The 12,805-nt window shown below is 42.7% G+C and overlaps 1 protein-coding gene across 2 annotated transcripts; it reads left to right on the forward strand.

The window, feature by feature from the left end:
• The first annotated feature begins 6,682 nt into the window (after positions 1–6,682).
• On the forward strand, positions 6,683–12,626 carry tbpl1 (TBP-like 1). 2 transcript variants are annotated; one of them, XM_030047330.1, is made up of 8 exons: positions 6,683–6,812; positions 7,577–7,709; positions 8,414–8,646; positions 8,863–8,945; positions 9,802–9,865; positions 10,050–10,153; positions 10,537–10,631; positions 11,504–12,626. In XM_030047330.1, exons 3-8 carry the CDS (start codon positions 8,512–8,514, stop codon positions 11,584–11,586), a joined length of 564 nt encoding a protein of 187 aa, XP_029903190.1. In that variant the 5' UTR covers positions 6,683–6,812; positions 7,577–7,709; positions 8,414–8,511; the 3' UTR covers positions 11,587–12,626. The 2 variants fall into 2 exon arrangements, with proteins under 2 accessions (XP_029903190.1, XP_029903191.1); XM_030047331.1 differs by having other exon boundaries at positions 6,709–6,804.
• The last annotated feature ends 179 nt before the right edge of the window (positions 12,627–12,805 follow it).

Consider the following 12,805-nt stretch of genomic DNA (forward strand, 5'->3'; position numbering starts at 1 on the left):
TGATGGAAGGGAGGGGCAGATCTCAAGAGTGTGGGGAGGCTCCTTTTCCTTGGTTGAATCTCAAAAGTGTCTTCTGCTCTGTAGCTCAGCATTTACTGGAAAACAAAGGTCTTGAGGGAGAAAGAGGGCAGACAGTGGGGCCTGCTGTCTTATCCCTGAGGATTTACTCAAGTACAATGTTTTAGGACTCAGAACTCATTAATAGGACTACATACACTGCATTACATGATTAGAAATATTGTTCTTTTACCCCACTGCATTTACCTGATGGCTGTAGTTACAAGTTACACTGCAGAATAAGTTTTTACGTGCATAACATTAAATGGGACATTTACAGTGTGAACTAACCAACAGGATATGGAGCAGTTAAAGCTCCAATAACTTCTTAAAGGGTTAATGCATCAATATTTTAACACCCTGAAAGAAGACATTCCTTACAATGACTGCTATTACCTGTCACACTTAGGTGCATTTTGCTGCTATTACTTCTATACCTTTTCTTACAACTTTTGTTTGCAGGACTTTCACTTAAGTAAAGGGGTTTGGGTATTTATTTTTTTTTTTTTTACCACCACTGAATATTTTGCAGCTGACATTTGGATTAATAATGTAAAAATCCTTCATGTAAACTGACTTCATGCAATGTCAGAGTAAAAATAAGGTAGTGTAGTATGATATTTCATGTAGGCTTGAATCAGAAAGCAAACTTGCATCAGCTTTATAATTATAATTTCTATGAATTGAGCTCACAAAAATTTTTGTCAAACTAAAAAAGTGGGTAAATTGATTTTAGATGGGTTTAGCATCCAGTATGCCCTGGTTTCAAGTAGTTATTGAATTTTAATTGCAGCAAGCAACACTGGCAAATGCAACCCACATTGAAGATCCATTTGGGAGAAAAAATACCGCCTATTGCACAGGCATCTATATATGTGGGTGAGAGTGTGTGTCCTTCATCTGACAGCGTATGAGCATGAAGATGAGGCTGGTGAGTTTGCTGTGCCCTGATGCCTGGCTCACTCGTTCCAGTAAGGATGGGGCTGATATAAACAGGCTTGGTCTTTCCCACGTCTCTGTTTACACTGGGAGACCTCAGAGCTGCACCGCCAGAGGACTGGCTTCCCTCCACATCACCAACTCACACACCATCCATCTCTGTCTCACACATACACACACACTCACACACAAGTGCGCACAATGACGCAAAAACACACATGTACCTGCGTTGCGCCATACGAACAGTATGCGTGCAAACTCAGGTGTAACGAGCATGCAGGCTCCAGGTGTGCACTAAGCCTAAAGGTTGTTTTTCTTCTTGTTCTCCTCTTGTCTCGTTCTTTTGTGTCTTTCTCTTCCTCACCATATCTGCTCTCTGTTTTATCTCATTCCCCGCAGTTTTATCTCTAAAAGTCTTGTCCTGGGTCCTTGTGCTCATCGTTCTTCAGTCGTTTCGAGCCTCTGCAGCTCCATATGAAGTTCAAGTTGTGTGAAAACGTTTCAGGAGTAACAGCAGCCTGAGGCTCTTTGCAAGAGGCCTGTGATGTACATCCAACATAAACAGAGCAATGAGGTCCCCACAAACGCAGAGTTTACAGGCAATGGTGAGTTCACCTCTGCAGCACATCTCCACAGAGCTGCATCCGCACTAGATCCTTAAAAAGCAACAGCACATCCACAGTCAGTGCTCTAGGAAGACAGAGAGTTAAGATGGAGATGGGAAGACAGGTTGTTGTTGGTCCCTTTGAGAGATTTAAGAGTTTATTGAAACCTTTTGTGTGGCCTTTTCATTTTTCTGGCACAAGAATTCCAAACAGTTAAGAGTGTATGGACATTTTAGGAGGAACCATGCCACTCAGGGCCTGTATGGATATGTGACCTCCATTCCCCTCTGTTGTTCTGATCATTTGGATTGATCCATCTATGAGCAAATGTTCGACATTGGAGCTTTTCCATTATTTTTTGTGTCATGTTTTGCAGGTAGAAAGGTGAGGGTACAAATTCCAAGTTATTGCCCTTTCTGATTGGTTTTTGAAAAAACACACACGTGCGCACACACACACACACACACACACACACACACACACACATACACATATATGTACACATGCATATGCACGCATACCCAGAAAGACACACAAATTCATACTTGCCCTTGCACACAAACATTTCCACATCCAAAAATGCACACACACACGAGTAAAGAGCTTACTGTGATGTACCACCTATTTACTCTGAGAAAAATCTACATCTATTAGGCTGTAAGTGCTCACATCTGTGTGTTTACATGCTGCATCTTATGACCTAATGAGAAAAAGAGCATTGTTCCTCTGGGAAGAGACCGTCCTAGTGATGTGTGACCCAACAAACTGTAAACATAATCCTAAGAGCAAGCCTGCACCCTGCATCAACCAACTCGCAGCACACACACACACACACACACACACACTGTCCCTGCTAGAGATCCGACTTTTCTAACCTGCTCTAAATCTAAATTTTTATAGTAAACATCTTTGGACATCTGAACAAGGCTCTCAGTGCAGGATGGATGTGATTTACAAGGCTATATTTCACTAGAAAAAGCCCAGGAGGATTAAATGAGAGGCCCAGAGAAAAAGAGAACGAAAGCGAGAGAGGGAGACAGAGGGAGGAAGAGAGAGAGAGACAGAGAGAGAGAGAGGGAGAGAGAAACAGAGAGAGAGAGAGAGAGAGAGAGAATTTGGTAACCGGGGGGAGAAAAATAACAACAGAGCTGATTCATTAAGAAGTTATTTTGCTGTTTTGTTTGGGTGCAGGCCAAGCGTGAGAAGGAAAGAAAGTGTTTGTCTGCAGTGGTCAGGGCACTGAATTGAGAGCTGAGTTATGGGACACACACACACACACACACACACACACAACTGATAAAACAAGCAAGCAATAAGTCATAGACACCTACATGCACATACAATCATGTATCCATCTGTGTGTGCACACATACATGCATGCACCAGTATGTGTCTCTCACTTTACTTGAAGCAAATGATTCATTTAATATTGTCATTAGTTTAACTTGAAGACACGCAATGCTGTTTCAGGGTAGACTTGTACAGTGATGTGCAGCCTGCCTAAAGGTCAGACAGCAATGCAGCCACAGAGACCTTAGGACACCAGAGTCCATTCACTAAACTCATTCATGAGCCACAGAAGCGGCTGTGAATTGTCTCATTGATAACACAAACATTTCTCCATCTGCCTCCAAACTTTGCTCCTTTCACTCTCTTGTAGCCTGTCAAGAATTCCCTGTGGACCATTTAACTGAGCAGATGTGTTCATTTTTTGCCTGGAGATGATACTAATGCACAAAGCTTGCATGTCACCAGACCATAAACAATGAAAAAAAGTTGCAGTGTTGTCTGGAGATGGTGTTAAAGTAAGCCAGTTAAGTGTAATACTGGCAGGCAGAGACGATAACAGTGACACATTTGTGAGGACAGAATTTGACGGATGTGGACAAGCCCTTTAACCCTTGGATGGACTTTGCAAATTATCTGGCTGCTAAGCTGACCGTGTAGTGGCTGGACATTACAAGCAGGTGGCTTGAGGCGGGGGTTAGGTGCAGAGCAACCAGGTGTTTTATTTTCACCCACAAAGAACATTGATACATGAACCAAAAACTCACAGACAGCATGGACAAAAGTAGCATGTGGTCCTGGCAGCAGCAGTGCTACATGTTGCTGGCAACCTTATATAGCGTGCTACTGGCTCTAACAATGCCCCTACAATAACACATAACACATCCCACCTAACATCATAATACACAACCTACAACTACAATCCATGCTACATGTTACACTTTTTTCATAGAAAAACTAATCTGCAGATTAAAGACCACACTTCCCCTGCACTAATCAGAACATAGCATCTCTCAGAGATATTATAATTGGTGCTCAGTTGCCTGGGGACTCTTTTCTGAACACCCTGGAAAGGAGACACAGAGATAAATGAACTGTGCACACATACACTACTCACAAAAAGTTAGGGATATTCAGCTTTCAGGTGAAATTTCAGGATGAACCTAAAATGCATTCTAACCTTTACAGGTGAACTTAATGTGACCTTCTGTAAACTTTTGAATGCACATGTCCAACTGTTCAGTGTTTCAGTACTTTTTGCACAAGTTGCTGTTCTCTAACAAGGAGTTTAACGGCAAAATTCACATCAGGTGTTTGATGCTCCAGCTCATCGAGGCCGTATCATTAGGGAACGGCTGCTGGAGACTGGGGTACCTCAAATGGAGTGGCCTGCACTTTCTCCAGACCTGAATCCCATAGAAAACCTATGGGATCAGCTGAGTCGCCGTGTAGAGGCTCGGAGCTCTGTACCCCAGAACCTCAATGTCCTGAGGGCCGCCCTTCAAGAAGAGTGGGATGCCATGCCTCAGCAGACAATAAGTCGACTTGTGAACAGCATGAGACGTCGTTGTCAAGCTGTAATTGATGCTCAAGGGCACATGACAAGTTATTGACACTGACATTTTTTGTTGTGGTATATCCACCACTGTTGTTGGCTTTTGTTTCAAGAAATTGTTTGAGATGAGGAAATCACCAGTGTATGCTTCTACTTAAATGCCCTACTTTCATGATATAATATCACTGTAGAGTGAACTTTTTATATTTTCCATAAATTTCACCCAAAAGCCAAATATCCCTAACTTTTTGTGAGTAGTGTATATCACTGTAAATCACAGCTACCACTATGCAATGCTTTGCCATTTTACCATTTGAATAATATAGTACAATGAAACAAACACTGCTAACCCTAACCCTAACCTTTAAATGGGCCTGTGTCTTTTTAATAATAATTAATACAGTTTTCTTGTAAAGTTTTCTTATTTATGTTCTTGTTTTTATTTATTTATTTAGTAATGTGCGGATAACCCATCTATCCATCCATTTTGAGGAGGCTGAGGAGGTCTGCCCAAACAGTCTTTTCCCTGGCCACATCCACCAGCTCGACCTTGTGGGTCCCACGGCATTCCCAGGCCAGCAGGGACACATAGTCCCCTCCAGCATATCCTAGGTCACCCCAGGGCGTCTTCCCAGGTGATCATCCCCGGACCACCTCCATCAGGAGGTGGCAATCCTGACTAGATGCCCAAGCCACCTCAGCCGGCTCCTTTCAATGCAGAGAAGCAGCAGTTCTACTCCGAGCTCCTCGCAGATGTCCAAGCTCCTTACCCTATCCGTGAGGGTGCACCCAGCCACCCTGGGTGAACCCAGCACCCAGGAAACTCATTTCTGCCACTTGTATCCATGATCTCATTCTTTTGGTCACTACCCAGAGCTCATGACTATAGGTGAGGGTTGGAACAAAGATCGACCAATAAATCGAGAGCCTTGCTTTCTGGCTCAGCTCCTTCATCACCACAACAGTCCAGTACAGTGCCCGCATAACTGCTGCCGCTGCCCTGATCCAGCTGTCAACCTTCCGCTTCATTCTACCCTCACTCGTGGACAAGACCCCAAGATACTTGAACTCCTCCACTTGAGGCAGTAAGTCACTCCCCACTCAGGGAAGGCAAACCACCTTTTTCTGGCTGAGAACTATGGCCTCGGACTTAGAAGTGCTGATCTTCATCCGAAGCGCTTCGCACTTGGCTGCAAACCACCCCAGTGCATGCTGAAGGTCACAGCCTTGAGGAAGGAACACATCATTTGCAAAAAGCAGGCACACAATCCTGTGGTCATCAAACTGGACACCCTCCACATCCCAACTGTGCTTTGAAATCCTGTCCATGAAGATCACAAACAGAACTGGGGAGCCCAATACCCACCGAACTCGAAAGAGCTCGACCTAGTGTCAAGGACATGGACACAGCTCTCACTGGTTATACGGGGTCCAGATGGCTTGCAGCAGTGCACTCGGTACCCCTTACTCAGCAGCACCGCCCACAGGCCCCCTGGGGGACACAGTTGTAAGCCTTCTCCAAATCCACGAAGCATATGTAGACTGCACATTCAAACTGCCATGATCCCTCTAGTATCCATGTGAGGGGGAAGAGCTGGTCCACTGTTCCATGTTCCATGGACAGAATCAACATTGTTCCTCTTGAATCCAAGGCTCGATGATCAGCACCCTAGAGTAGACTTTCCCAGGGAGGCTGAGCAATGTGATACACTGGTAATTGGAGCACAATCTCCAGTCCCCTTTTTTAAAAATGGGAACCACCACCTCTGTCTGCCACCTCTGTCTGAGGTCCAGAAGATGAAAAAGTTTATAAATAAATAAATTAATAAACACATGGATTTAGAAATATCAGCTTTTCTTACCTTAAACTTCAGTTATAGCAACACACATTAGTGACAAATTATAGCAAAGACTACTTTGATGTGATGAATGAATTTTAGGTACCCCACGTTCCTCCTCCACAGGGGGGTGCAAGCCGCTTACTTTGTACTACATCGTTACATCTTGTGACCTAATTTTTCTTTGTTTATTGTGGCTTCCATTTAGATATGGCAATTTCCATGGACATTTTGTGGAATAAATCAGTATCTCTATTTTCATTTAAAATGTCCACATATAAATTAGGTAGTATATTGTAGCCTACATGAGTTGGACGCTTAAGTTTTTGAAAGTCAATGTTTTGAAAGTTGAAACCGGAAGTTATGGCTTTTATTTTTGCTAAGCAGTGTTTTATTTTGAAATCCCGGACAGGAAGTGTAGTTGTTTTTACTGTGGTTCGTTGTCTGCCGCTGAAAGAGCTTTTTCAGAGACAGGATACATTAGACTGGCTTGCTTTGTTCTGTGGGGTTGCAACAGTTAGCTGTAAGGAGGTAGTAAAACATTTAAACCAAACTTCTGCGATCCACGCACTTACCATTACTCATTAAAAGCATAAAACCACCTCGACATTGTATAGTCTAGCTAATGTTAGACAGCTAGCTAGCTAACGTTAGCTAGCTAACAACTTTTCATTCATTGACTGCAAGGCACTTTTCTTTGTTGCTAGTAAACGGATAGCGTTCTTGTTAGCTGAGCTATGGTGAAGAAAACTGATTATCCTTGTTGTGTTGAAGCCACACCAAAAGATCGTTTTAGCTAGTAAGGTAGTTAACGTTTGTTTAGCATGCTATGTAACAGTTGGTCATTAACTTGGCCGAGAATATTTTGCCTGCTCTAGAAGCTAGCTAGTTAGCACATTTCCAAAACAAGCTCATCGATTGCATTAGTTACTGTGCAACGCTCACTGGCATTTAATGTTAGCTACATCTTGAATATTGTGAGTGATATATGCACAGTATGTTGCGTTTTTCTCCCATGATAATCTCCTCTTTGTTTATCTTGCTGGATAATAAGCACCACCGTAAGCAGGACAGTAATGCTTCAGTCAACAGGCTGCATCAGTAGCAGGAAAGCTAACACTGCTGTGGCCAAAATGGCCAGGCAAGGTCTTCATCTGTCTACCTGTTCTGTCTTTTAAAGGAAACATTTTCATGGCGTTCCAGTAATGTGACTCACTTGTCTTAAAGTTATTTCTCTGTTCTTTCTTGGAGGTTGAAGCATATTGTGACTCACACTCCCTTATTTTATTTGGAAGGTGGCTGCAAGACCAACCAGCTGCCTGAGGCCAGGGTCCAGTCAGCTGAGGTGACAAGTTCAGCAGCCTCCCAAGCATTTCAAGGCCACTGCACCTAGACCCTAACCAGCACACATCTTTCACACACAAGCAGGTAGGTTTCAGGCACTGACAATGTGGTAATCTGATTTCATTTGTGGAAGAGATGCAGGCAGTAGCCTAAGCTGTGTTTGTGTATTTAAAAAATGTGATTTATGAAACATACTGCCTCAAAAGAATAAAGAAAAGCTGACTGCTTTTAGCAGCAGTCTAATGGCACAACAATGCCAACAGTACACATACACATAATCTACTGGAAAACCGTTAATGTGTACATAATCCAAAATGAACACTCTCTTCTGATTGGCTGGCAGGTGTGCATTAAAACCGTGTATTGCACACATAGTTCAACTCAAGTTTAATCACTGTTCTAAAGTCATCTTCTACCCAACGTGTAACCATAGCAACATTAAAAATACAGCCGTCAAAGCTTACTCATTATCAACTGCAGCAGCACAGCTCAGTTATCGACTTGATAAAATAATGACAGGGAAGGAAAACACTCCGATGGAATTTTTAATATTGTTTTCTGCTCTTTCCTTTACAATGTTGGCAAATGACCATGGTATAAGAGGGATAATCAGCTCGTAGGTGTGCATTAAACTGTTTTAAGGCACAACGTGGAGGCAAAGAACCCCCCCTCAACATGAGACAGAGGGTGGCAGAGTGCCTTAAAACCATTTAACGCACACCTACAAGTTACTTACCCTGTACATATATACCTTTCAATATACTTCATGTCAAAATAATCCTGTGCAGTATCCCTGTCTGGCCTTGGCAACGGTGATAATGGTGTTGCTGATGGATGTGTGAGGAGAAAGCCCCAGTGGTCCTCTTGCTGTACCACACGCTTCCTCATGGATTCCAGCAATGATGAGGCACTTGACATCATCGTCACCAATGTGGTGGCCACCTTCAGGACCAGGTGCCACCTCAACCTGCGCACCATTGCGCTAGAGGGAACCAATGTCATCTACAAGCCTGAAGTTGGGGTGAGGAAGCCTTAGTGTCCTGCTCTTTCCCCCTGCCCTCCTCTCTCATCTGATAACTAAACACAGTTGCATTTTCTGTTGACTGTACTGCTTATTGCATATTTTGCTCGTCATGAAGAGAGCTATGCACCACATCAATTGCATTCATAGTTGTGTGTGTTTTGTTCAAGAGTTGGAGGATAAACCCTCCTCTACCCTCTGTGTGTTTGTGTTCAGAAAGTCTTAATGAAGCTCCGCAAGCCTATGATCACAGCCTCGATCTGGTCCTCAGGGAAAATCATCTGCACTGGAGCCACCAGGTATACTCCTGCTGCGCACACACACACACACACACTTTCATTGGCTGATGAAAAGACACACTCAACAAACGGAAGAGCCAGTTGCCAGAAAGCCATTCCTTTGTGACCAGAGAAATATTAGCTGCTTCCTCTCCATTTGAATCGATCTGTTGTACATGTTATTCATTGTGTTTTTATGCTGCTGTGGTTTGCCCCCCAGCCATAGAATGCCTTCCATGCCCCTGCACCTCGCAGTTCTTCCAAATCAGTAAATGATGTTGCTATTACAAATTTGGGGTCAGTAAGTATTACCAGAACAAGTATCATCTTCCTGTGGTACATGTATGCAAAATTATCCAAGGACTTAAATTTGGGGCTGGGACGATGTACTTATCCTCATATCTGATGCTGTCACAATACTTGGGTGCCAATTCGATATTTATTATGTTTCTACACGTGAGCCATTTTTTCCCTCCACACACCCAGGATGCATCGGGGAAGGGAAGCATTCTTTGGAAGGGGGCGATCCACGACACTGCACCGTCACTCAAAGCAGCTCACAGTCAAACATTTGATTTCTTAGAGCAACGTAGTCTCTCCTGCTGTCATGTTTGTTGTCTGATGACACGGGAACACCACATACCTCCCTGCCATATCATCAGCCTTAATCACACTTTCTCTTAATTGATTACGAAACTGTAGGCTAACTTTAATAAAGCAGATGGAAATGAGGATTCGGATTTAACAGGCAGATATAATTTCTAGATATATAAAGATGTGTGAAAGTTGGCAAGAGCAGCACTCATGAAACAACTGCAACTGTGGCATGCCACCTCAGCTATGTGTGTACTTACCCCTGCTCTGCTGTCTGGCACAGTGAGGATGAATCAAAGCTGGGTGCTCGCAGGTTAGCGCGCTCTTTGCAGAAACTGGGCTTTAAGGTGAGAACCATTACAACTGTTTACAGTTTTGGTATTGCAGGCTGTTTTTTTTTTTTTTTAATAACACATTCCATTTGTCACCAGCTTCTTGAGTAATTTCCATGGTAAATAAAGATGAGCTATGCTGTATTTGTACACATGTATGTACCACAGTTTAAGCACATGCACGTGTGTTTCTGCTCAGGTGCGGTTTTCAGACTACAAAGTAGTCAATGTGTTGGCGGTTTGCTCCATGCCTTTTGCAGTCCACCTAATCGACTTCACCAAGAACAACCGACCCATCGCCAGGTAATGCAGCCCATACTGGCCTCAGCACAGCTTCCTCTGTCATGCTTGTTTATCACAAACATAAAGTCCCACCACCAACAGATGTAAATGCTGAGTCCAAATCTTTGTCAAGAGTCTAGCTGTCTTGCTTTCTCTAACTATTCACCATGTGTAAGGGCAGGACGACCTCTAGTGGTGGAAGCACCTGATGGTTTGGTCTGTTAAACTCCCCTCCTGTAGTCACACATGCATTCAGCAGCTCTTCTGGCTTCATTCACTCTTGACTTGCTGGGGAGGAGTTGTATTTGACAAATGCTGTGCTTACAATCCTTTCTGCTGTTTTTTTTTTGTTTTGTTTTTTGAGAGGTGTGCTCAAGGCTATTAATGGTTTCTATATGTGTCAGCTATGAACCAGAGCTCCATCCCGCTGCCACGTACAGGATCAAAAATCTCAAGGCCACCGTGCAGGTGTTTTCTACAGGCAGCCTCACTGTTACAGGTATGCCACACTGATAAGCACACTCTGCTTCACTCTCTGAATGTTTTATGAAGCACTTTTATACAAGCACTGCCTATGCAATTATACAGTTAGTCTCTCAGATATGAATGTAGTCATTCTCTTTGTCCACTCCTGTAGTATGTCACTCACATAGCTTGAGTACACACCAGTGTAAAGGACTGAGGACACATTGTAATAAAACATTTTATAATCTCTTAAATCCAGTAAATTGATTTGTAAACTCAATTGCTCAAGAAATCTTATTCAACATTAGTCACATAATCCATTTATTTCTTGTATAACGTGCATGTAAGATTTGACAGCGAATTAACTCAACCCTTCCAGTCGAGGCAGAGGACCACCCACCTGCTTGAGGTTTTTGACCCTGTTAAAAGGGTGTTTTCCTCACCACTGTCGCCCTGTGCTGCTCTTGGGGTGTTTTTGCTCCATGAATTTGGCCAATATCTGTTGGGTTTCTGTAAAGCGCCTTTTGTTATGATTTGACGCTATACAAATAAAATTGAAATTGAACTGAAAATTGAAATAAACCTTATTCACAGCAGCCATTTTGACCTGAAATAGTAGGTAAACACAGGTGTTACTAATGCCATTAATGAAGGTTCTGTGCACCAGAGTGTTTCCAGTGAGCCAGCATAAACCGTAGGACCCTGGCTCTGTTAGATCGAAATGAAACAGAAGCTTCATTACTGGCATTAGTAACACCTGCTATTTCATGTCAGAATGGCTGCTCTGTTAAAAGTACTGGACATGTCTCAGTGAAACTAGCGTTTGTGTCTTGACCACTCTTCCGTGTCTTAGCTGTCTGACATTTCTAATTGTTTTTATTGTCATCCCTTCACCCCATGTCTCAGGACCAAATGTGCAGAACGTGGCCACAGCTGTGGAGCAAGTCTACCCACTACTGTTTGAGTGTCAGAAACCCCTCTGCAATTAAGATGGGAAAGAGAGGGCACAACGCCAGAATGAATGAGAAGACAAGTGTGATCAGTTTGTGACAAGAAGCACCTTATCCTTGGATATATTTGTTTTTTATCTGCATGTGGCAACCACCACAGACCGGTATTGTGACTGGCTGGATATTACTGGGATTGTCTTTTTTTTTTTTTTTTTTTTTTTTTTTTTTTTAACCACAGCCCACATGGAGTCTTAACAGTTCTCTTCTCACAAAATTTGAATTATTTGTCTGTATTCCGCTTTGGATTTTACCAGCCCAAGCTCAAACTGCAAACTGAGCTGCAAATCTACCATCCAAACTTTAAAAGTGCTCCTACAAACCTGACTGTCGCTGGATGGGGCACAAGTTGGAATGGCAGCAGGCATCTGATTCATCTTCTCTGGGTGTTACTGCATGAACTCAAGAAGGCCAATCCTCGACAAGCTAACAGTTTCAGCCGCTTAATATATTAGTGACCATTACAAAGTCAGTATTTTAACGTTGAGATGCCTCGCCTTTAACCTTAAGTACACAACCGCTTGTCCCGGTGATGTCACTTTCTCCGTCCATGGTTGTTTTCTTGAGGTAGAATTCACCCTTATATACAGATACAAGGCGTCCACTCTGTGCTGTCCATATCTTGGCCCAGAAAGAAAACCAATCCCCAATGCTTCCTGCCACTGTCCTCATCGACGGAGCACCACAGAATCACACTTGCGGACTATTTAATGTTATGTACAGTAAAGAAGAACATGTTCTTTGGCATGTACATCTGTTCACAGTTTGCTTTAATACTAAAATTTTGCTTCCTGACATTCCTTAACTTTGTTTAGTTGTCTGATGCTGACTCTAAATTTATTGTGTTTGTATAGTTGTAGCATTGGATCAGGATGCAAACACACTGTTCCCTTGTGATTTTGTTATGTGTTATTTCTTAGTTAACAGTTTTACACACAACTTGGAAACGTCATTTAATTTTAGAATTGAGCTTTCCAGGTTTGGACAGTATATGAAAAATAAAGTTGGAAGTCATGAGCAGCTCTCATTCACACTTTGACTTTTGTTCAGATTTAAACCACCTGTTGGTTGGTGGTAAATCTTGTTACCTTAGACAAAATAATAACCCAAAAACAGTTACTTGAGTCCCAAGCACTGATGGTTGTGAGACAAGACTGATGACATTCAAACAAGCTCTTCATTATTAAAAAAAAAAAAAAAA

Source organism: Myripristis murdjan, chromosome 24 (assembly GCF_902150065.1).
Source record: "Myripristis murdjan chromosome 24, fMyrMur1.1, whole genome shotgun sequence".
In the NCBI taxonomy this organism is placed as follows: domain Eukaryota; kingdom Metazoa; phylum Chordata; class Actinopteri; order Holocentriformes; family Holocentridae; genus Myripristis; species Myripristis murdjan.

Coding starts and splice junctions, on each gene's coding strand:
- tbpl1 (XM_030047330.1), top strand. CDS start 8,512: ATGGATTCCAGCAATGATGAGGCACTTGACATCATCGTCACCAATGTG. Junction 8,946..9,801: donor ATCTGCACTGGAGCCACCAG/GTATACTCCTGC, acceptor TGTCTGGCACAG/TGAGGATGAATCAAAGCTGG. Junction 10,632..11,503: donor AGGCAGCCTCACTGTTACAG/GTATGCCACACT, acceptor CCCATGTCTCAG/GACCAAATGTGCAGAACGTG.